Genomic DNA, 25,634 nt, shown 5'->3' with positions numbered 1-25,634 from the left:
TCTGTGAAATTATTCTCCAAAAAAGAAATTTTCATTAAGTGACATTCTTTCAATTCCACCCTTTCAATGGTGTCCAATATGCCACCGGAGGGAGCCCTTGGCTAAGGAGAATCCTATACAATTTCTTTGTTCCTTTCTACTGGGAGTCATGCCTGGATCCTAGGGAGGGCAGAGAGCATCTGTAAAGGATATGTGAAGAGCCTTTCTCCTATCATTTTGAAGTAGATGCAGCAGTATATTTTAACAGTTCCAAGGTCTTCTGGAAGCTTATAGCCATACTAAAAATTAAGAACAAAGTTGAAATTCTCTTGAGTGAAAGCTAAACTTGAGGTTAAACTACAAGAAGCAAAATTAAATAGCTACTGCGCGCTGTGATTCATCGAGTCGCAAAGAGTTGGACACAACTGAGCGACTGAACTGAACTGAATGTAATATATATTTCTATTCCTTACCAGGCCATCCCAGTGCATCTGGAAATCTTCATATGAGTGAAAAGGACAGTCAGAGGGTATGGTGTGAAGAATACTTATCATTCGTCCCATTTTCATACTACGAAAAATAAGTTGGTAAAATATTATGAGCCAGTGCTTAGACATGGAGCTTCCCAGGTGGCACTAGTGTAAAGAAACCACCTGCCAATGCAAGAGATGCAAGAGAACTGGTTTCGATCCCTGGGTTGGTTTAAGTCAACTATGTGATTTGGAAAGCATTCAAAATTATAGCAACTATCAACATATAAGTAATAAGCTACTCATTTGCTCCCAGTTCTAAATTAACATTGTATTAAATTCTTAAGAAAGAAATGTTAGGAAAAACAAAGTTGAACTGATGCAAACAATATGCCAGTTACAAACACAAAACAATGACTAATAAATACAGTGTTGCCACACACAGGTATGCCTGGTAATGTTAGACTTTAGGGAAGAGTTTGTTAAGAGTTGAATGAATCGGAAGCAAATCTATGTTCCCTATCCACCTCTTCTCTGCTTCAGTGACCAAGTCATAATGCAGATGCCACTACTTAAAGTTCTACTCTGGTTAAAATTTCATGCTAATAGTCATATTTATATTAATAACAAGTCATTTTTTCCCTTGAAAATAGTATAAACTTATAACTTAGCTCATACCAAATGATAATGAATCATTAATTATATGTACATGTTTATAAGGTTCTATTGATGTTATATATAGTTGTATATCTAGAAATTTTACTGTTTTAAAATGAGGTCTAATAAAGATACAAATGTGTAATAAAATTATTTTAGTAATTTGATGGCTTCTGCAAGTATGACAATATTGTTTCAATATCTTTTTAGAGTTATAATTCAGTTTCCAAAATTCACAAAAATGGTTTATACTTTGCACATATCAATGTTGAAGCAAAGTAAGAGTAAACTACTATATCCCAAACCCACCCCAGATATGACAAACTGAAATCTCACCTTGGCAAAACGTAGCACCAGTTGCTTAAAATGGACTGTTCCTCAATAACAGCATTCTGGTTAGTCTCAAAACTCTTTATAATACTCTGAGAAATATCAAATTCTCTTAGCTTTTGATAGAAATAAGAATTTATGCATAAGTAAGTCCACCAAAGAATTTGGCAAACAAAAGGAAACATTTAAAAACACAGATTTCATTAAAAAAAAAGGAAATAAAGATTTATCACACATACACCGTCAGTTAAGAAACAGTTTCAAAGCCTGTTATTGAATCACGTATGACCACTTTGTGTTTCAGCGCCCCCCTGTTTCTCCTCTACACAGTTTATCAAGTATTTCATACTTTCCCTCTTATCATCCAAAGCCAAACTCCTATTTTGTACTTGTTTGAACTGGCTTTCAGTTTCTTTAATTATGTTAAGTGGGAGTTGAATCTCTGTCCAAAGGAAGATATTTACATTGTCAGAATAGCTTCTTAATTAAATTTTAAACACATTTTTTTAAGTGGAGGAGGAGGATGTGTTAGGGAGTTATACCTTCCTCTGGTCTTCAGGAGGCAAGGGGGCAGAAGCAGCCCTGTGCTCTTTTCATGTCCCTTCTCTAGGATCTGGAGTGCTGTTTCCTGTGTCCTCAGGTGTCCTGTCTGGCAACTACTCGCCACTTACAGCGCCCTCACTCTGGGTAGTGTGGGCCATTTTCTTATAGCGAGGCAGAGGTTGGAGAGACCTCAAGTGAGGTGCAAAATAAAATATCAAAGGGTGGAGGACACTGTGTTCATAGAGAACGTTTCACATCTCTCGCTCTTATTCATTCATCTTCGGGGAAACAACATTCTAACTCCCTGCTGCTTCTCAATGAACTCCAGCTGACCCAGCCAATTTTCCAATTCCTGGACAAGCCAGCAGCACTGTAACAAGGCCCTGGCTTAAAGCCCCGCCCCCACACTGATTTATCTGCATTCTGCCAATACAAACCTTCCAGGCCTAGATCTAGACCCTTTCCCTCCACATTCAATGACTAATTGTGCTCTGAATTTCCATTGAGTTTCTGAGATGAATGGAGATACTAGGAATATATGTGGTGAGGGACAGTGTGGAGGTTTTAGTGGGTGAAAGATCACAGCGGGTTTGGAGCTTTAGGGAGGTTCCTTGTCAGTACAAAATATTCACATTATGCCACTGTCTCTGTGACAGAGAAGAACCAACCTGAAATATATGCAATGGCCCATTCTCAAGCCCTGTCTCCCAGGCCTGACCTTGAAAGGTGTAACACTTTTCATTCAGATAGAGATAGAAAGTTGTGGAAACTTTGTCTTGCTGGAGGTTTATAGGAAGATTGTGATTTGACTGACATGGACAACAGCTGCAAGAACAAAGGATTTGGGCACCAAGGAGTTTGTAACAACTAGCCACACCCGCTCCCTCTTTAGTATAACAGCAACCTGAGCTGGAACTTGGTAAGACGGTTCTTTGGAACGCTAGTCCACCATGCTCTCCATCTGCTGACAGGTCTTTGCCCAAACACCTCATGCTTCAATCTACTGGCCTGCCATGCAGCGAGCAGTAAGAGGATCGACTCAGCAGCAACTCCAACTACGTATATTTAGGTCAGCTTTCCTAGTGGCTTACATAACTCTTGAGGGCCAGAATGGAGATCCTATTCATTTTTGACTTGTCTATTGCCTTAACATAACAAGTAATCAAAAAATTACAGACAGACGAATGGAGCAGCGTTTGAGCTGGTCCCCAAAGAACAAGCAGAGTGTATAGCACATCAAGGGGCACTCTAGGCAAAGAAGAGTCTTCTGTCCTGTGCCTGGATTTTCTTAGTGTGGCCACTGTTGATCATTTGGGCTGGAAAACTCTTGGTGGGGATGGGAGTGGAGGTGCTCGGTGTGCTCTAGAAGATTCAGCAGCATCCTGGCCTCTATCCACGTAACGCCAGTAGCAACACACCCTCCCACCTAGTAACAGCCAAGTTTTCTGCAGACGTTACAGATGTCTCACAGGGAACAAATCACTCATTTCACCCTCCACCCCTCTCTCTTGAGAACCGCTGTCACAGAAGAAGAAAAATAACATTCACTGAGTTACCATTAATGTGAAAGTTCCTATACTGGGTGCTATGAGAATAAGCAAAATAGAAGACATATCCTTCTACTAAGAAGGCAAAAAGTGTTAGGTGTTAAAAAAAAAAAAGATGAAAAAAACTATAATAATGCCAATGTGGGTTTATAATTAATATATTTAGTATGAGCTGAAAGAGCACTTTTAACATTTGGAGGTGAAAGAAAAGGCAAAGAGCGGGTGCTGAGGCAAGGCAGCATTGTGGAGTCTTGAACGCTACCTAAAAAGATTTTTGAGCAAAGTAGTTACATAAGTAGATCTGTGTTGAACTGACAGAATGATGTTTTCTTTGGTAAACAGATTTAAGACAATATCAGTATATCAAGTATTTAATAATATGGATTTTGATAATAAAAAATTTATCATCACTCTTATTAAAAATTAAAACCTCCTAGCATATCAGTAATGATAAATACATTAATTATATAGTAATAAAAATACATTAACTATATATTGAGAAATGAAAATATGTGGTACCTGAGGTGGTGGCAGTCTGATTGTGTGAGCTTCTATGCTTAGACAAACTTGAGTTGATGTTACATTGATATCTAACACTGAAAATAAAATTATTAACCATGAACTTTCTGGAATTATTACTCCAACCTAACAAATTAAGTATTTTAGTAACATAAGAAATCAACTCAATTTATTCAAGTTAGAAATTCAGTTAAGAATTGATTTTTTTCACACATGGTAAAATTCAAATAGTCACCTTATATGGTGAATATATTATATTATTTGATGGTCTACAGATGAGACATCTAAAAGAAGACAAATGCACAGAACAGTACATATGTGGGTATAATGTGTAGGGCATGGTTACAATGAGAAAAATGAGACATCCCACAATTGAGAGGAAAACTCAGCAGATACCTCCTAGAGGCCTGACATTTATTATATGTGAAAAATGAAGACTCTTCTTAAATTAGAATAGGTACCATCCCATGTTTTTGACTTACTAACAAATGTCCTCAAATATAATGGCAGATATATTTCAAATCTTTCAGAGCCCCAAGGCATCTATCTTGCTTTCTCGTAATTATAAAATATTGAAGGCAAAAAGAGAAGAGGGCTGCAGAGCATGAGATGGTTAGATAGCATCATCGACTAATGGACATGAATCTGAGCAAACTCCAGGAGATAGTGAAGGACAGAGAAGGCTGGTGTGCTGCAGTCATGTGCTCGCAAAGAATCGGACCTGATTTAGTGACTCCACAACCTCTAAGTCAGATAGTGCCACCTGAAATAAAGCATGTGGGGGCTTTATTTGTTTATTTTTATGGTGTACTGGTAATGTTCATTTCTTGATCTGAGAACTGGTTATAAGGATATTATTAGTTTGTGAAAATCCAATGAGCTATACATCTACAGCTTATAAGTTTTGCTATAGAATATTACATTCAATAAAACTAAAAGAAAAAGTTCTAACACATGAGTGAGGAGTTTTGCTATCCTAAACTGTTCTCTTTACTCTCCGACAGCTTAGTCTCCTGATATTGTTTGGGGACAGGTAAAGAACTCATTCATCCAGAGCTGAAGCACAGCGACTGCCACTGCCCAACTTACACACAAACCCGGAGCAAGAGGGGCAAACGGGCTTCAGCCTGAAAGTCAACTCAGATGGAACAGTCTGTGGATTACATGTAGATTTAAGGCTATGGTCAAATGCTGGTGAAAATCACCATGATTGACAATGTCTATTTGGCTCAGGATTTCCCTCTATCTGCCATCTCTGGACTACTGATAGGAATGTGTCTACCTGCAATAGAGCCATGCATGTCAATGAAAGAGTTAGATTAGACCAATCTGCATCTCTTTCATTTCAGTTCAGTCGCTCAGTCGTGTCCGACTCTTTGCAACCCCATGAATTGCAGTACGCCAGGCCTCCCTGTCCATTACTAACTCCCAGAGTTCACTCAAACTCATGTCCATCGAGTCAGTGATGCCATCCAGTCATCTCATCCTCTGTCATCCCCTTCTCCTCCTGCCCCCAATCCCTCCCAGCATCAGTCTTTTCCAATGAGTCAACTCTTTGTATCAGGTGGCCAAAGTACTGGAGTTTCAGCTTTAGCATCATTCCTTCCAAAGAACAACCAGGACAGATCTCCTTTAGAATGGACTGGTTGGATCTCCTTGCAGTCCAAGGGACTCTCAAGAGTCTTCTCCAACACCACAGTTCAAAAGCATCAATTCTTCAGTGCTCAGCTTTCTTCACAGTCCAACTCTCACATCCATACATGACAAATGGAAAAACCATAGCCTTGACTAAGACGGACCTTTGTTGGCAAAGTAATGTCTCTGCTTTTGAATATGCTGTCTAGTTTGGTCATAACTTTCCTTCCAAGTGCCGGGAGCCGGCACATTGCATATTGAGTGCATATTGCATATTGAGTGCAGCACTTTCCACAGCATCATCTTTCAGGATCTGGACTAGCTCAACTGGAATTCTATCACTGCCGGGAGCCAGTGTGAGGAACTCCGCCCATGACAAAGGTCATGAGGAAGGAGGCTCGGCATACGCAAAGGCAGGATCGAGCCTCAGGAGTCCCCCTGGAAATTCTCGAGCATCTACCCCCAAAACCAGAGTCTGCCTACTTTCTGCTTTGTGTTTTCACCTACACCTCTGACTTTACAGGGGCTGTCCCCCACTACCTCTCTCTGGAAAAAGAGTTAGCTTACAGCTCCAGTTAATAATTCCTGGGTATGACAGTGTTTAACCTACAAACTCCTTTGGAAATCCTCTAGCCTGCCTGAATAGGTTTTTCCGACCACATGTGATTGTTCAGAGCCTCCCAACTGTGAGAGGCAGGAGATGTTCTAAACTGTCTAAACACAGATTCCTTTGAGTAGTTAAAAGATTGATTAGAAATTGTATTGGTGAAGGGTTTTTCACTTATTGGGCCAATGTTTGCTGCTAAGTCTCCATACTCCTTACCTACTGCGTCCTGGCAGTGTATCGATTGATATAATGGGTGTATAGAAATGTAAGTAGTAGCCTCAATGTTTGTAAGCTTGGACCTTTGAGTTAATTCTTTTCTTGATTGAGCCCACCTCACCTTTGCCCTATAGGAATGCAGCTTTGTCCAATGCTTTTTTGGAGGCTGGTGCCTGACTTTGGAATAATCACCTTTAGAGAAAAATAAGTTTCTTAAAATGTTAACAGGCCTCCTGGCCAGAAGATGATGTAAATCACCTGAACTTTTGCATATGATAAATTTGAAAGCCTGGCTTCGATTAGAACCAGGAACTGCTGTCCTTGCATGACTCCACTCCTTACCCCATTATCCTCTATGAACAACTTTAGGTATAAAAACTACTTTGGAAAATAAACTGCGGGCCTTGTTCACCGAAACTTGGTCTCCCCATGTCGCTCTCTCTTTCAAATTCTGGCTGAGTCTCCATCTGGAGCGCGGAACCCGCCATGCTTGCTAATTATGCCTGGGCTTCTAAGATTCGACCCGGGAGGCCTCAGTGTCTCCTCTCCTTCGGGAGAATGGAAGGACGCCTGCAGCCTACGTAAGTGGTGCAAACTTCTTGTCTTGAAGTTTTATTGGTCTCCCGCGTAAACCAAGCTACTCAGCCTCTTTTCTCCACTGAATTTTCCTACTGAGCTATCCTCATTCTATTACTCTTTATATCCTTAATTAACGTTTAATTAAGCAGTTGTTTCCTGACCCTCACCTATGCCATCTCTCCTTCGAATACCCTGGATCAGCTGGGGCTGGACCCCGGCATCCAAGGAGTAAGCGTCTTTTAATTTCATGGCTGCAATCACCATCTGCAGTGATTTTGGAGCCCCCAAAATTAAAGTCGACGCTGTTTCCACTGTTTCCCCATCTATTTGCCATGAAGTGATGGGACCAGATGCCATGATCTTAGTTTTCTGAATGTTGAACTTTAATCTTTTTCTAAAAACAAGAATCATGTACTCATAAAAAAAAAAAAATCAAAGCTTTTACTTACAACAGTACTAAAGAATTCTTATAATATGGTTCTAGAGACTATATATTATAAAATACCTGCAAAATTAAACTCTTTTTTAGTTATAATTTTCTTTAACTAGTGAAATTTAAAATGCAGCTTTTATTTCAATTAAGAAAAGTGAATTTTCTTCTCATGAAGAATATATATTTTTGAATCAGAAGTGATTTTCTGAGTGAAACTGATTTAACAGTATCTGATTAACTTTTGATACAAGCTAATCATCAAGATTTTAACAACCCAACAATCTATAACACTTTTTAAACAACTATTTTATTAATGTTTTATCTATTAACTTTAGTCTTTTACTTACCAACAGCACTTTGCTTTCCCATCTGAGAAAGAAATTCTCTTCCTTAAAAAATTCACAGGATACACCATATTATTAAAACTCATAAATCATGCTTAATATAACTTCCTTATGCAAAGTTATCAAAGCTGCAGAAATGCTTTACAATGCAGTTTTATACAAATGAATATATGATGATAGTTCAGAGAAAAAATATAACACTCAAAAATATCTCTTATATTAAAAAGACAGAAATACTCAATTCTTCCTGCAAATATTTTTTCCTGGTATAAAATATTTAGAAAACAGATCACAACACAAAACTCAGAATAGACTTTTGGTTCCAACAACACTAATAATTCATGTTTGTTTTATTATAGTGCTCCATAACTTATATTTGTTCCTTTTTAAACATCAAGTATTCTATAATAAAACAACTTTTTTCCATAGAAACACTAGGAGACCTCCTCTGGATATAATTGCAAAGGAAGGAGACAACACTTTTGTTGATGGGGCCTTGCTTAAGAATGTTTGGTTGGGGCTATGCTTTAAAAACCATTCCCTGTGGATACATGTATAATATATGTATGGCTGAATGTTTTTGCTGTTCACCTTGAACTATCACAACATTGTTAATCAGCTATGCCCTAATACAAAATAAAAAGTTTTTTTTGAAAAAACATTCCCTAAAAACAATATATTTTGAAATTAAAAACAGACGTACATAAAAGAAGTAATCTGGTTCAGAAAGCCCTAATGATTGAAAGAGATAAAGTCACCTTGTATCAAGAGGTGGCCAGCTTTATTCCAGGCTGGAGCAAGTCTAGCCGTGAGTGAATATGAAAGGCAGTTTTGAAGAATTATAGGAATTACTTGTTGTGGAGCCTCCACCTAAAAATATTAAAGCACAAAATATGGGCAAGTTCACAGTAATTGTTATGCTATCCTAGAAACTCAGAGAAAATGTCTGTGTGCTTAGATCACCTCCCAACAAAACTGGGCTATCCTGGGTAGAAGTTACAGCCATTACTCCAGCTAATTCTATCTGGTTCTGAAGTTAAATAAGTGTTAAAATATATTCATGTTGACACTATGACTGTAATGGCCAAATTCTACCAGTTTATCCTGCCCTTATATGCAGAGTACATCATGAGAAACGCTGGACTGGAAGAAACACAAACTGGAATCAAGATTGCCGGGAGAAATATCAATAACCTCAGATATGCAGATGACACCACCCTTATGGCAGAAAGTGAAGAGGAACTCAAACGCCTCTTGATGAAAGTGAAAGTGGAGAGTGAAAAAGTTGGCTTACAGCTCAACATTCAGAAAACGAAGATCATGGCATCCAGTCCCACCACTTCATGGGAAACAGATGGGGAAACAGTGGAAACAGTGCCAGACTTTATTTTTCTGGGCTCCAAAATCACTACAGATGGTGACTGCAGCCATGAAATTAAAAGACGCTTACTCCTTGGAAGGAAAGTTATGACCAACCTAGATAGCATATTCAAAAGCAGAGACATTACTTTGCCAACAAAGGTCTGTCTTAGTCAAGGCTATGGTTTTTCCAGTCATCATGTATGGATGTGAGAGTTGGACTGTGAAGAAGGCTGAGCACCAAAGAATTGATGCTTTTGAACTGTGGTGTTGGAGAAGACTCTTGAGAGTCCCTTGGACTGCAAGGAGATCCAACCAGTCCATTCTGAAGGAGATCAGCCCTGGGATTTCTTTGGAAGGAATGATGCTGAAGCTGAAACTCCAGTACTTTGGCCACCTCATGCGAAGAGGTGACTCATTGGAAAAGACTCTGATGCTGGGAGGGACTGGGGGCAGAAGGAGAAGGGGACGACAGAGGATGAGATGGCTGGATGGCATCACTGACTCGATGGACGTGAGTCTCAGTGAACTCCAGGAGTTGGTGATGGACAGTGAGGCCTGGCGTGCTGCGATTCATGGGGTCGCAAAGAGTTGAACACGACTGAGCGACTGATCTGATCTGATCTCTGATCTGATCCTGCCTCAATAAGCCTAAATCTTTGGAGCTCATGTGCTAGAACCTTACACTTTACTTTGTACTCTGCTCTGCACAAAGGAAGCTGGCCAGAACTATGTTGTAACATGATCCATTAGTGTTCACTCTACTCCAATATCAGAAAAGTTAAATGTTTACATGAGCACACATGGAACCAGCAGTTTGTATATGTTTGTACCAGATATAGTGCAACAAGTATCTCTGCTGCTGCTGCTGCTGCTGCTAAGTCGCTTCAGTCGTGTCTGACTCTGTGCGACCCGATAGACGGCAGCCCACCAGTCTCCCCCATCCCTGGGATTCTCCAGGGAAGAACACTGGAGAGGTGCACACAAATTTTCAAAGGTCAAAGTATTCACTTAGGACCAATTGGATCCAGACACATTGTCCTACTTAAAATAACTAAAACACTGGGTAAATGTTAAATGAAACAGTGTTTCACAACACACAGGCCATCAAGCAACAAAAAAAGACAAACCCCTAGGAGCTGGGAAACTCATGAGACCCCAGCATATTGATTAAAGAGGCTTTCCAGGCTGCAGTGCAGGGAGGGGGAATCCTGGAAGAGGCAGCAGGCTCCCTGGGTTGAATGGACAGAACTGAGAGTCCATGGAGGCCACGGGAGCTAGAGTTTGGAGGGCAGAGTATTGAGAGAAGAGAGCTGCACAGAGAGAAAACTCTGAGATCAGCAGAGTCCCTCCTTGAGTATTCAGTTGCATATGGAGTAGCATATTCATATGAGCAAACACTTGGGGCTGTTTGCTATACAAACATTCTTGCAAATACAGCTCAGACTAAAACACCGCCAGGGCCTTTGTTAGCAAGACAAAAGTGAGAGAGCCAAGAACCGCTGCTGCTGCTGCTGCTAAGTCACTTCAGTCATGTGCTGCTGCTGCTGCTGCTAAGTCGCTTCAGTCATGTCCGACTCTGTGCGACCCCATGGATGGCAGCCCACCAGGCTCCCCCGTCCCTGGGATTCTCCAGGCAAGAACACTGGAGTGGGTTGCCATTTCCTTCTCCAATGCAGGAAAGTGAAAAGTGAAAGTGAAGTCGCTCAGTCGTGTCCGACTCTTAGCAACCCCATGGACTGCAGCCCACCAGGCTCCTCCATCCACGGGATTCTCCAGGCAAGAGTACTGGAGTGGGGTGCCACTGCCTTCTCCGAGCGAAGAACTACCACCCAATAAATAAAAAGGAGGAAAATATTTTTCTATGTTAAGATTCCCAAGGGCAAGAAGTTTATCAGGTCCCCAGCTTTATCTCCAGAAACAAGCAAAGTGCTCAGTATATCATAGATGTTCAATAACTATCTGCCGTGATTATTACTCATGTACAAAGTATCCAGATAAAGACAAATTGAGCATAATTGTGAAGGCTCAACACAGGTGAGAAGAACACTGCTTTCCCACAGATGGTAAATGATGGCTAAAATCAGCTTTCAGGTTATTCGAGTATTTCTCAGGGAACTGCAAAGCATCTCTGGGTATTATTGAGACCTCATCATTCTCCTAGAACTTAAGGCATTTCATCTTGAAGATGACCAAAAACCTCATCATTCCAGACTCCATAGATCTAGGAAGAGAGGCCAGCAGTGATACCAGGACAGGCTGCTAGAATAACCAAGGATACAGTGCCTCAGACACCCACGCAGAGACATGATGGGAGCTCTAGCAAAGTCTCAGCAGCCTGAGTATTGAGACACAAGAGGTGGTCTACTTCAAGTATTCATTTCTTTTTTTCTTTGCTAAGATCCAGACACTCATCACCATGGGGAATACAATCTATATTTTTTTATTCCCTTACTTACTAGCTATATGATTGTGGACAATTTTTTTTTTACCTCTCTGGGTTTCAGTTTCTTTATCTGTAAACATGGGATATTTACTTCTTGGAAAATAGAGATGACAAATGAAATTATGTCACATAAAATGCCTGCAATAAAGTACCCAACAAAATTAAGCCTCTTCCCCCTTTCTCTATTAAATGTCCACAAAAAAATTGTCCTGAGAGAAAATATTAGTTTTTTCACATGCACAGAAACAACTTACGAGAAAGATATTCCAATTTTTGTTTACTAATAAAATAAGTTGAATATACAAAATCAATAAAACAACATCTGGAATTATTATCTTTTTAAAAACTTACCTTAGCTCCATATTTTCCCATATAGGCATTAAGTTTTCCAGCTTTATAAAATGTTATCTATTAAAAAAATCCATATTTATAAAAATGACTTAAATGTATTATTAAATAATGCACTACATAAAGAATTTAAACATGTATACAGCAGAACACAGCAGAGGACCATCATCCTAACAGTTTCTATGCTCTTTCACTTTTCACTTTCATGCATTGAAGAAGGCAATGGCACCCCACTCCAGTACTCTTGCCTGGAGAATCCCATGGATGGAGGAGCCTGGTAGGCTGCAGTCCATGGGGTCGCTAAGAGTCGGACACGACTGAGCGTCTTCACTTTCACTTTTCACTTTCCCCGCATTGGAGAAGGAAATGGCAACCCACTCCGGTGTTCTTGCCTGGAGAATCCCAGGGATGGGGGAGCCTGGTGGGCTGCCATCCATGGGGTCGCACAGAGCCGGACATGACTGAAGTGACTTAGCAGCAGCAGTAGCAGAGAAAGAAGCAAGTGATAATCATTCTTTTCCTGAAATACTGGGTTGACCAAAAAGCTCCTTTGGTTTTTAAGCAAAAATAAAAGACACATTTTTCATTTTCACCAAAAACTTTATTGAACAATGTATTCATCATTTTGTTCTGCTACCTTCTGCCATTTTCCAGGCAACTTCATAATTTCATCCTCCCAAAACTTTTTATCTTTTTGAGCAAAGAACTATTCCAGGTACCTTTTACAGTCTTCCAGGAAATTGACATTTTTTTCCCTTAAGAGAATTTTGTAAACAAAAGGAAATCTTAAAGTCCAGTTTCTGGTGTGTATGGCAGACGAATCAGAATTTCCCAGCCAAGCTGTAGCAGCTTTTGCCTGGACATCAAAGAAACATGCAGTCTTGTATTATCCTGATGAAGGTTATACCTTTTCTGTTGACTAATTTCAGACACTTTTTGTCAAGTGCTGCTTTTAGTTAGTCTAATTGGGAGCAGCTTGTTGGAATGAATCATTTGGTTTTCTGGAAGGAGCTCATAATGGAGAACTCCCTTCCAACACCCCCTCCCCCCATATACACAACATCACCTTCTTTGAATAAAGACCAGGCTTAGTTGTGGTTGGCGGTGGCTCATTTGTTCCACAATCTCTTCAGTCCCACCTTATTGTATAGTATCCATTTTTCATCACTCATAACAATTTGTTTTAAAAACAGAAGCTTTTCATTATGTTTAAGTAGAGGATTGCATGTAGAAATACGGTCAAGGTTTTTCTTGCTCAACTTATGTGGAACATAAACACCAAAGTGATTAACATAACCAAGCTGGTGCAACTGATTTTCAATGCTTGATTTGGATATTTTGAGTATGTCAGCTATCTCCCACGTGGTATAACATTGATTGTTCTCAATTAATGTCTCGATTTGATCACTATCAACTTCAACTGATCTATCTGGCCGTAGAGCATTGTCCATCGAGAAATCTCCAGCATGAAACTTTGTAAACCATTTTTGATATGTTCGGTCAATCATAGCACCTTCTCCATACACTGCACAGATCTTTTTGCTGTTTCAGCTGCTTTTTACCTTTCTGGTATAGTGTTAGTCACTCAGTCACATCCGACTCTTTATGACCCCGTGAACTGTGGCCCACCAGGATCCTCTGTCCATGGGATTCTCCAGGCAAGAATACTGGAGTGGGTTGCCTTCCTTCTCCAGGGGGTCTTCCCGACCCAGGGATTGAACCTGCATCTCCTGCATTGCAGGAAGATTCTTTACCATCTGAGCCACCAGGGAAGCCCACCTTTCTCATATAATAAAGTATAATTTACTGAAAGTGTTGCTATTTTCTTCCATCTTCAACTTTAAAATGGCTGCACAAAAATGTATCAATTTTGATTTTTTAAAAATGCATACTGATATGACAGCTGTCACAATACAGCCTATCAGCTGTTTCAAATGAAGTTAAAGACAATGAAGCGCTACAAGTGTCGTCTTACAGAAAAAACCGAATGAACTTTCTGGGAAACCCAATAGAATCGATGGGTACATTTCTAAGTGAGGAAAGCCTTTCTGGAAATGACCTGAATCCAGAAACCATATAGGAAAAGGTCAGTAAATTTCATGTAATAAATATTTAATACCTTCCTTATTAAATAATAATTTCTTAGACATGAATAAGGAAAATGGACACAAGTGGAAGATCAAGAGAAAGTTCAAAACACATTTTTATATGGTGACTTTCTTCTTCTTGCTAAGATTAGGATACTCATTTCCTACGTTTTTCAGGTAGAAAAGAATACAGAGACATTACTGTCTACTTGTTCACTAACATCTGGTCTTTCTTAAAAACCATATTACGTATGAGAAGATAAAAAATAGATACAAACCTAAAACCTAGAGAAAAATTGAAAAACTAAAGATTTTGAACTACCAGCATTGTTAATAAATATTAATTTCTGGGAAATTAAAATCTCAGAATAAGAGCTATATACAGCACCAGGAAATATATTTCTTGTTATAATTTTACTAAATAAGAAAAACGTTTTAATGAAATTTCCAAAATAAAAAAACATGTCGGCCCAAGTTCTTTAAACACAACTGGAGATCTCTTGGAACAAGGAACTTCTTTTATATTAAATGTAATTCTAAAGAATAAAATATAAAAAAGGATTAAGTCTGTGCTATCTTAAAAACTATGCCGTTAACATATTTTATTCATTGATCATCTTTATTTTAACATCAATGACAGAGAAAACTAAATATGAATTTAGAGCCACAAAAATGGATCTTAAACATGAGGTATATCAAAGTTAAAGTCTGTTAATGTTTTGATCAACCTACAACACAATGGAATTAGTCTTCATAAACTGTCTTCAATTTGAGCTATAATTAATACCCAAATTAATGCTCATCAATATTGCTCTAAATAATTATAAATGATAATGTATAAAATGTTACAATACTAACCGCCATCACCACCCAAATTTGGGTAAATATTCCAGGTACAGGTGATGTAAGGATATCTTGGTGCAAAAACAGCAACTGCCTGTGGAGATGAAATGTATTCATTTTAAAGCAGACTGCCCACCCTCTGTTTTCATTTTATCAGAACGTTTAGAAATTGCAAATTCCAATGAAAAGTTTAAGCTTCTTCTAGGTAGGGATTCGGAGAAGGCAATGGCACCCCACTCCAGTACTCTTGCCTAGAAAATCCACGGACAGAGGAGCCTGGTAGGCTGTAGTCCATGGGGTCGCTAAGAGTCGGGCACGACTGAGCGACTTCACTTTCACTTTTCACTTTCATGCATTGGAGAAGGAAATGGCAACCCACTCCAGTGTTCTTGCCTGGAGAATCCCAGGGACGGGTGAGCCTGGTGGGCTGCCGTCTCTGGGGTCGCACAGAGTCGGACACGACTGAAGCGACTTAGTAGCAGCAGCAGTAGCAGGCAGGGACTGTATTACAGATTTCCGTATGTCTCTCCACACTTAGCATGGCACCTTGAATACTGTAAGCATCAGCCAAGGTTTGAACTGAGAGAACTATAAGGTTTTAGATATGATATTAATATAAAAACTTGTCTGCACATCTGTTTCCTAACCTTTTCATCTGTGAACTAAAATTTCTCTTTTAAAACTTCATTTCTATTTTAAGTATAGACTTGAAAAAGTCTAAGCACTATGAAGACTTCAGCTCTTCTAACTCCTATTTCTTCCATTTTCCTTTTTTTTTTTTTTAAAGTGGTGGTCAGAAGCACTGGAGAAAAGAGTCTAAGGAACAGTGTAGGTATCAACTACTTCAGTGTCAGAACTAATTTTTTGAAGGAAAATGAAGTGGGTAGTGGTTTTAGTTTAGTATTCAAAAGACAAATGAACTTACAGCAACAATCATTACAATTCAAATTACCATCAATAATTTTATTAGAAAAGATGGGAAAAACACAAAAGGGAATAGAGGTAGAAATACAAAAATTTTCAAAATTATTAATCATCAGGGAAACAAATTTTAAAGGCTAGGAGTGCATGTGTGTGTGGGGTTACATCAAAACGTAAGATGGGTCAGTGTGTTTCTGCTAGGCTCATCTTTGTTGGAACTGTGGTGCAGCAGGCTTATTATTATCTTTTTTAATGTTATGTATTTGGCCGTGCTGGGTCTTAATTGAGGCACACAGGATCTTTTAGTTGCAGCGTGTGAACTTAGTTGTAGCATGCAAGATCTAGTTCCCCAACGGGGGATCGAACTGGGCCCCCTGCCCAGGGAGCACAGAGTCTTAGCTACTGGATCACCAGGGACATCCCCAGGACGTGCTTGTACAAGATGTGCCTTTGTCTGACACAACCACATCTTTGTCCTGTTCTAGCCTCTTTGTCAGTTATTGGGACGATGAGTCAAAGCACCCCTCTCTATGGGCAAGACCACCTTCAATATGAGAGTAAATGGCAGAAAATCTCTCTTAAGGTTTTCTACTTATTTGCTTCCCTAAGGGGTCACAAGTAAACGCTCAGTGGGTATCAAATTATGCCTTAGCAGGAAGGGTACAGATTCCTGGATGTACTTGAGTGGGAAAATACACAGTGGTCAGAAGACAAGTTTTATAAATAAGAGCAAAATGGAGGACACCCAAAAGTATTTTACTTCTGACTCCTAGCCATCTTATAAGTGTTTGCCCGTCTCTAAGAAATTCAATTAGAGATATAATCTTGTTATGTATTCTAAGAGTTCTTCCTTGAGTGTCTCAAACAATTTAAGGGACTAATACATGGTGGGTGTTCAGTGTTATACTTTAGGCGTCAACTTCTAGAAGTGTTTTCTTAGGTTAGATATTGCAAGATAATTCTTGGAGAAATACTCCTACATCAATCTGAAAATCTAAAAATTATATTATTCTAAAATGTTTACAGTATCTCCTGAAGTGCTTCATAAACAGTAGGTACTTCATAAACAGTTATTAATGACTATCTTCCAAAACTTATGACTAAGTTTTGACTTAATCCATTGATTTAATTCATCAATGTCTATAAAATTTTTAAGTTAAAATAACACATAAGAAGCCACAAATATAAAGACTCAACAGTGATATATTCTATCTGAAGTACTTTAAGTCCTCCCTTAAATGTAATTCAATATACTTGGTCAGAACAATACTGAATTCCTTTATTCTAAAATTGTATAAACAGATTTAGCAAATGAGTATCTTGCTTTAAAGGAGATATTATTAAAACAGCTCTTCCAGATGTAAAAAGTTTAGAAAGTATTAGTTACAAGATTGTGTTTTTTTACCTGCATATCTTCATTTGTCTACTCCTAATCTCAGTGTCTGCCAGTCCGTTACTCAATATTATCTTGACAGCACAGAGTTTGTGTAAATCAGGAAGTGTGATGAAGAACAGTGACTGCTGCTGAGAATCATTCATATTTTCCTGTTGACTGAATGCCTCAGTAATCAGGCCTTTAAAAAAAACAACAATAAAAACATAGTAAACTTTTATTCAGTTTACCAATAGGGTACAGCATTTCAATCCATCACAGAATATTTGATATTGCATTGGTATACAATGGCAAAAACAAGTTTAGCAAATATTAGCAGTTAAATACCACTTACATTTTACCTTTGAGGTTTTCTAATGATAATCCAGAATCTGGGGGGTACAAGTTTTATTAGGATATAATTCATATCACATACAATTCGCCTATTTACCGTGTATAATTAAATGGCTTTTACTACATTCACAGGGTTGCAACCATCACAATACACTTTAGAACACTCTGCCACCCCAAAAATAAAATCTAGAATTTTAAACCTGCAGTTCTATATAACAAATAGAATAATTTGAGTACAAATATTACAAAGAACCACCAGCAATGTGTATTAAATGCATACTCTGTTCTGGACACTAGATATGTTTCTGCTATATTGTTTTTATTTAACAAATTCTTTCTAAAATTTTTGGCTATTAAGTTTCTCTTTGTTTTCAGGAAAACAAAATCTTTCCTATGACAACAATACGTCTTAAAAAATCAAAATGTATATCAAAGCCTTCTGCTATTTTAAGTTATCTCTATAAAGCATTTCAAAGCTGAAGAATATATTTTTCACCATTTTACACTGAAGAAAATTGTTCATTGAGATCTTTAAATTGTTATCTAGTTTCCTTTTCCACTAATTCTCTGGCTTTCCAACTTCTCTGTGGGACACATTTTACAGTTGATAATTCACATGGCATACCTTTGGGGTCTATCTTACATATAACAGAAAAGAAAACTGCAATGTGAAATGATTTAAGCTCAGTTTCTCTAGGATACACAAACATATCCAGGGAAGGTAACTGGTATTCTGGTACTTCAATCTTTTAAGCATCCACATATTTTCTCTTTTAGAGCAGTAGTAACACAGTCCTGGAATCTGGAGTGTGACCAGCCTCAGGTCTGATCTCAGTAACCAAATACCCTTGTGGTGCCATTTGACTAATGGTGGCATTGCCCTTCTGGCTCCCACATGTCTTTCTCACTCAAGTACCACAGTGCTTGAAATTTTCTTTATTAAAGATCATGGAATTCTTTTAAAACTGCGAGTACTCTTAGAAAGATTAACACAAAGTCACACAAGGTGTTAATTAATTTGGTGTACCTAATTAAGATGACTGCTGATAGTAAAAACAGAAACATTCCTTCCTTCTCTCTGTTTTTCTACTCTCTCTCTATGCAAAATGCTGTTGTGGAAAAAAAAAATTTTAATGAAGTACAAAGTTCCAAGGCTAACTCAATCTACTTCACCGAAGTAAAGAACGTCAATAATTAATGAAGTAAAATAAAAAACAAAGAACTGACTACAGCTTGGGCCCAGAAGTACAAAAGTGCAAGTTAGTGAAAATAGGTTAGACGGTTGAAATTTAGAGATTGTTGCTTTCATTTCTGAAACACATTTCCCACTAAAATTACTTTCTGCCTCATTCTTCCTTTAAATATCAGCAAATTCACCAAAAAATTCCTGTGAGTGGTCCTCCCCTTCTCTTGTCAACTTCAAAGACTGATCAGAAAACTGAGTAAACAACTCTGACCTTTTTGGGAATAGGCAGGAATTTATTTAATTTTATTACTTAGCATTACATGAAAACAATTTTTTTTAATTCATAACTGGCAAAACTTACAAATTAAAACGTACAAATTTCTTGCCCTAGATTGTGTAAGGAATGCATTGGAAGGCTCAAAATTCAGATGATCAGTTAACAGATTGTTTAGAGAGTAGCACCTGTCACATCCAAGCTGATTAATGGAAAACTTGCTGACTACAAAATAACGTTTTGACCACATCTCTGCCCTGGTGATAAGTATTACAGTAAGGAACAGGTACCTACAAAATTGTCCATTTGATGACTCAAAACCCCAAGAGAACCAAGGTCATGGTGAGCGCCCAGGCTGTGAAGTCCGTGACCCGCCGTCTAAGCAGCGTCCAGCCCCGCCGGAGCTTCACTGGGCCTGCCTCCGTGGGGCCTCGGGGGGAAAAGGCCTGACTGGGGGTCGGATTTCCACCGGCCCTACCCACCGCTTCCAAGGTCAACAGGCAAGTTTCCTCCCCTGGGGCCTCATTTTCTTACGCACCGCATGGAATTGCTGGAAATATCTCCAAGGTCTCTACCTACCGTAAGTGCCTTATTTAAAAGGCGATTCTATACATTACTGATTAAATTACATGCCCTAATGTTGGAACCCGTGGGCCTTCATGAAAGAACGATTCTTGGTTCCTTTCCTTTTCAAAAGCTACAACCATCTCTTCAGCAGGCGCCTCCTGTCAAAGCAAGGCCATCAGAACCGCTCAGGAGACGACGCTCGAGCCTCGCGGGGGCAGGCTGGAAGCCAGGCCTGGAGCAACCTCCGCGGTTCCCTCGCCCTCTCGGCTCGTCAAGCAGTTGTCTTCCGGCCTCAGTCTCCTCAGTCTCCTGGCCTGCGTGTTCTCGCTCCTCAGCGCCCTCCCCGTGGCTCAGGGGTACTATGTCCAGCATGCCTGGCCATCCCAGACCTCCCCTCCCCACCCCTAGCGCCCCCAACTTACCGCCACCTATCCCAGCGTATCCCAGCTCTCCCAGCTTACCCCGAGGGCTCCCAGCATACTCTGCGTGCTCCCAGCATGCTCTGAACGTTCCCAGCATGCCGCTGTGGACCCGTTTTTCCCGCCATAGCTTTCGCCGGCATGAGCCGTTCATCCTGCACCCACGGTTCTCTGAGAGAGAGCTGGCTTTGGCGTTGGTATGGCCGGCGCGAGGTCGTTGCTGTCTCCCAAACAGAGGTAGGATGCATCCTCAGGGTATGGCCGCTGGGGAGGGCCAGTGGCTGAGCCCTGCGCTGACTAAAAAGATGGGCTGTCTGGCCTCCTTCCCACTTTCATTGTGTGTGTTTGAACTTGTCCATAATAAAAAGCTTTGGAAAATTATGTTTTACAGAAGTAAAATAGATTGAAGATACAGGTCACAAATTGGGAGAAAATATTTTCATGAAAGTAATCCACGAGTGGTTATTTTGCAGACTATGTAAAGAACTCTCGCAGTTCAGTTAGGGTTAGACAGTGTGTCATAGAAAAAAGCAGTTAAGTCATCAACGGGTATTTTGCAGAAAGAAGGATGGCTTATAAGCCTGTGGAAAGATACTCAACATCGTTAATTATCAAATCTAAATAAGACCACAACGAGATACCATAGTATTGACAAAATCGTAAGGATGCAGGATTAGATCTCCCATACACTGTTGGAATGCAGGAATGAAAATTTGAAAATAATGTGATGTAATCTTCTGAAGTTGAATGCTGTAACATACCATTAGACTTAGACATTCCTTCTATACACTTCCCCTAAAGAGATTCTTGCATATATGCACCAAGAAATATGTTTGTAGCACCATTGTTTGTTGAATAAAGTAAGTAGCTACAACAAGCAAACAAAATCCCAAATGTTCAGGGACAAGGGAATTGGTAGATAAACTGAATCATATTTACATAATTATTTATTATATGGCAAACAAAAAATTATGAACTACAGTTATGTGCAACATGGGTAAACCTTTCAAAATTAAAATGTGAACATATCATAAGTACACACTTAGATGGTTTATCAAAAATGACCATCCTTATATACCTACCACCCAGATCTAACCGTAGAACATTATCTGTATCTAGGAAGCGCTCCTGGTGCCCTCTCCTAGCCACTTACCCACTTCATTCAAGGTAACTAGTGTCCCAGCTGCTAATATCATACATTATTTTTGCTTGTTTTGAAACCTTATATTAATGGAATCATACAACACAAACTCTCCTGTGTCTAGCTTCTTTGTAAATAATGTGTTCATGAGATTCATCCATGTTGTTGAGGGTAGCAGTATTTTATTCATTTTCATTGCTGGATAGGATTCCATTGTGTGTATATATTTATCCTTTCTGAGGTTGAAGGACAATTAGATTGCTTCCAGTTTAGAATTATTATGAAGAATGCTGCTAAGACCATTCTTGTTCACTTGTTATGTTCACCTTCTATTCAACATGGATGAATTTTTAAAAACATGATTTTGAATGGGGAGGAAGATTCCAGAAGACTACATACAGTATAATCCCATTTTTATAAAGCGCAATCATTCTCCAAGAAAGCTGAATAAATTGTTTGTTGATATATCCATATGTTTTTTTTTTCTTTTACTAAGCAAGGACATGATGAACAGAATCCAGGATAACAATGATTTTGGGGAGGCAGAAGAATGGGATATGGGAAGAGCCCACAGTCCCCAAGTCAAGTGAAGTGTTCATTGTTATTTATTTATAGTACTTGGCAGAACTCTCTTAGCCCTTGCCCTGCTTCATTTTGTACTCCAAGGCCAAACTTGCCTGTTACTCCAGGTATATCTTGACTTCCTACTTTTGCATTCCAGTCCCTTATGATGAAGAGGACATCTTTTTTTGATGTTAGTTCCAGAAGGTCTTGTAGGTATTCACAGAACCATTCAACTTCATCTTCTTCAGCATTAGTGGTTGGAGCATAGACTTTGATTACTGTGATATTAAATGGTTTGCCTTGGAAATGAACTGAGATCATTCTGTAGTTTTTGAGATGGCTTCAAAATATATATATATGCACATTCCATCGTTTTTTAGATATGCTTCAAAATATATATGTACATCCACTTACATCCATAAGTAATGATATAATGTTTTATACATAATGATGTAATGTTTCATACATAATAGTGGCCACCTGGGCTCCCAGGTGGTGCTAGTGGTAACGAATCCACCTGACAGTGCAGGAGACATGAGACACAGGTTAGATCCCTAGGTCAGGAATATCCGAATATCCCCTGGAGGAAAGCATGGTAACCCACTCCAATATTCTTACCTGGAGAATTCCATGGAGAGAGGAGCCTGGTAGGCTACAGCCCATAGGGTTGCAAAGAGTCAGACACAACTGAAGTGACTTAGCATGGCAAGAATTTTCGTTCAGGGAAAAACTTTCCTCACAGGATACATTTTGATGACAAGCTTGTTGGCAAGCCTATTCAGTTTTCCAGATATGAGTTACTTAAGTTTCCCTTTATCTCACTTACAGGCATTCAAGATGGGAAAGAATCCTAAGAATTCTGCCTGATAGTTTGACTGTATATATCTCTTTTATGAAGATTAAGATCGTTGTATTGGTTTATATAATGTTTAAATTGTCAGGACATGCAAGATAAGACCATATTTTGTGAGTAGCCAAGTACCACATGAAGATGAAGGTCATTTCTAGAAAAATTACCTGGGGAAGAGTCAGCTGTTTAGACAGGAAACTGAAACTAAGATGTCAAAACCTTGATGATGATAGGGCTGAGTTCAGCATGTACCTTTGTCTGGAATTTGAAGAATTTGGATGTCTAAGATTGTATTTATGGGTAGAATATAGTCCGCTGCCCTCAAACACACAGAGGGAAAGGTGGACTCGGTAGGATGGGTCCCTAAAAAGGGTCCTCACTGGGTGTGCACCTCACAATCACTTGAGGTTTGACAATCAGACAGACTTTTTGAATTGGCATCACTGCTTCATTTATTAAAGGTGAAGGAACTATGTCAGGTTCTCATAGTGGAAAATTCTTTTATGCTATCCTTTAGTAAAGTTTATTTGAATATTCTGGCCCTGCTGTAAAAAGCAAAGAAAGGGTTCTATCCACACGGATGCCAGAGAGTCAAGGAGATAACGTAGTATTCATAGTAGGTGGTGGGGAGTGGTATCAGTAATCGGAGAGAGAATCAGGGACAGAAGGATATGGAGGGATGCAGTTGCGTACCTGGAAACGAACGTTTACTTCCTTCTAGCATCAGCCTTAGAGGTCCTGCGCGTGCATGTGTGCTAAGTGGCTTCAGTCATGTCTGACTCTTTTCGACCCTATGAACTGGGCTCTCCAGGCTCCTCTATCCAAGGAATTCTCCAGGTAAGAATACTGATGTGGGTTGCCATGCCCTCCTCCAGGGGATCTTCCCAACCCGGGAATCAAACTCGTGTCTCATTACGTCTCCTGCATTGGCAGGCGGGTTCTTCACCACTAGCGCCACCTGGGAAGCCCTGCTGCTGCTGCTGCTAAGTCGCTTCAGTTGTGTCCGACTCTGTGCGACCCCATAGACGGCAGCCCGCCAGGCTCTGCCAGCCCTGGGATTCTCCAGGCAAGAACACTGGAGTGGGTTCCATTTCCTTCTCCAATGCATGAAAATGAAAGGTGAAAGTGAAGTCGCTCAGTCGTGTCCGACTCTAGCGACCCCATGGACTGCAGCCTACCAGGCTCCTCCGTCCATGGGATTTTCCAAGCAAGAGTACTGGAGTAGGGTGCCATTGCCTTCTCCGTGGGAAGCCCTAGAGGTCCTATATGGCACTTTTATTCTGGTAGGAAGCTGTGTTTCTGACATGGGGCTCCCAACTTTTGAGAACTCTACTGCCCTCTCCGTCATCCATGTTACTTGTACGCTTAGGTGGCTGCATTGAGCACCTTGGACTAGTGTTAGATCCATTCATTCATTTTAAATTTTTTACATGCTGCTGTTTGCTTTTAGCTTTTTTCCCCTAATTTCCTAGGCCTAGAAAGAAATAAAACAGTTTTACTTTTAATAGTGTTACTGAACCAGGTTTGTCTGACATGCAGCAAGCCAAATGAGGTTGGGCAGAGAAAGGATTTATTCTTGAGGCCACAAAGTGAGGAGATGGGAGAACAAATCTCATATCCACTTCCCCAAAGGCAAGGCACTTGGGATAGTTATGGGATAAATCTGAGGTGGCAGGAGCATGGGGAAATTGGAGGCAAGAAAAATGAGGTAATCATCATTGTGCAGCTAAGCCCCAGACTTCTTCATGGGACACGTGCTCAGAAAATGGTGGTATTAATATGTTTTTAGGGTGGAGGTTTTGGCCTTCAGACATCAAAGGTCACCAAGTGGACACTTTTACCATCTTAACCAGTCTTAACTGGCTGGAGCTTGAACTGGACACAGCTGACTCCAAGTTCCTAATAAACAACTTGGGGAAACATCTCCTATTATTTAGGCCATGTGACACTTAGAAACACACAAGATTTTGTAAAAACAAAGCAAACTTGATCAGTGACAGCAGGTTACAGGTGTAATAGAACTAACTGATGATTACCCCCAGTTTCAGTAGATGTCCATGGAAACATTAAAAACTTGGCTGATGTTCTTGCTAGTGACAGATAAATTAATCCACATTTCTCAGTATGATTATTGTATAATTATGATTTTTCCAAGTACTTACTTGCTCTCTTCTGTATCACTTTTATACCCTTTTTCATTCAAAAACATTTACTGAGCATGTGCTGAGTGCCAGGCACTGTGCTAGGCTCTGAAGACACAGATGTGACTAACCATTCCTGTCCTTGAGGAACTTTTGGTCCAGTGAGAAAGGCAGACACATAGACTGGTGATGTAGTGAGTGCGTGATAGCATGACTGGAGAATAAAGGAGCAGAGAGCATTACTTGGAGGGGAAGGGTGCGGTCAGCACATGCCTTAGCCACAATTGACTCCTGCTACTGCTACTGCTAAGTCACTTCAGTCGTGTCTGACTCTGTGCAACCCCATAGACAGCAGCCCACCAGGCTCCTCTGTCCCTGGGATTCTCCAGGCAAGAGTACTGGAGTGGGTTGCCATTTCCTCCTCCAGTGCATGAAAGTGAAAAGTCAAAGTGAAGTCGCTCAGTCGTGTCCAACTCTTAGCGACCCCATGGACTGCAGCCCATGAGGCTCCTCTGTCCATGGGATTTTCCAGGCAAGAGTACTGGAGTGGGGTGCCATTGCCTTCTAAGCTGAGTCAAATAGGGTCCTGAGTCTTTGGCCAGGATAAAGGAGCTAAGGAGAATAAGGGGTAAGAGGTAAACTTAAGGTAGGCGGCAGAGGACAGGGCTTGAGCAAGGATGTGAAAGAGAGGAAAGAATGCTACATGTGGGAGATCTAAAATAGCTCACTGTTGCTAGGCCATGAGGCTTGAGGGGGAAATGACAAAGGATGAAGCTAGAGAGAGGAAGCAGATTTTGAATGATTTGGATGATCTTCAAATTCTCAGCAAGGAATTTGAACTTGAGTTATTGGGAGACATTGGAAGGTATTAGACAAGTAGTCTCAGATGGTAAAGAATCTGCC

At 39.9% G+C, this 25,634-nt stretch overlaps 1 protein-coding gene across 1 annotated transcript in view; it reads right to left on the bottom strand.

Annotated features, from left to right (window-relative positions):
• C22H18orf63 (chromosome 22 C18orf63 homolog) overlaps window positions 1–20,904 on the bottom strand; it is a 29,131-nt gene extending 8,227 nt beyond the window's left edge. The window contains exons 1-10 of the mRNA XM_025273643.3: window positions 20,039–20,904; window positions 17,269–17,437; window positions 14,958–15,036; window positions 12,016–12,072; window positions 8,618–8,729; window positions 7,863–7,904; window positions 4,046–4,122; window positions 1,443–1,552; window positions 453–549; window positions 193–278 (exon numbers count right to left, since the gene is read on the bottom strand). Of these exons, the coding sequence (XP_025129428.2) occupies window positions 193–278; window positions 453–549; window positions 1,443–1,552; window positions 4,046–4,122; window positions 7,863–7,904; window positions 8,618–8,729; window positions 12,016–12,072; window positions 14,958–15,036; window positions 17,269–17,437; window positions 20,039–20,189 (980 nt within the window). The 5' untranslated portion in view covers window positions 20,190–20,904. The remainder of the gene's footprint in view (window positions 1–192; window positions 279–452; window positions 550–1,442; window positions 1,553–4,045; window positions 4,123–7,862; window positions 7,905–8,617; window positions 8,730–12,015; window positions 12,073–14,957; window positions 15,037–17,268; window positions 17,438–20,038) is intronic.
• Between the last annotated feature and the right edge of the window lie 4,730 nt (window positions 20,905–25,634).

Source organism: Bubalus bubalis, chromosome 22 (assembly GCF_019923935.1).
Source record: "Bubalus bubalis isolate 160015118507 breed Murrah chromosome 22, NDDB_SH_1, whole genome shotgun sequence".
Lineage (NCBI taxonomy): Eukaryota > Metazoa > Chordata > Mammalia > Artiodactyla > Bovidae > Bubalus > Bubalus bubalis.
Note: the sequence above shows the minus strand (reverse complement) of the source record. Positions and strands in the feature narration are given on the sequence as shown.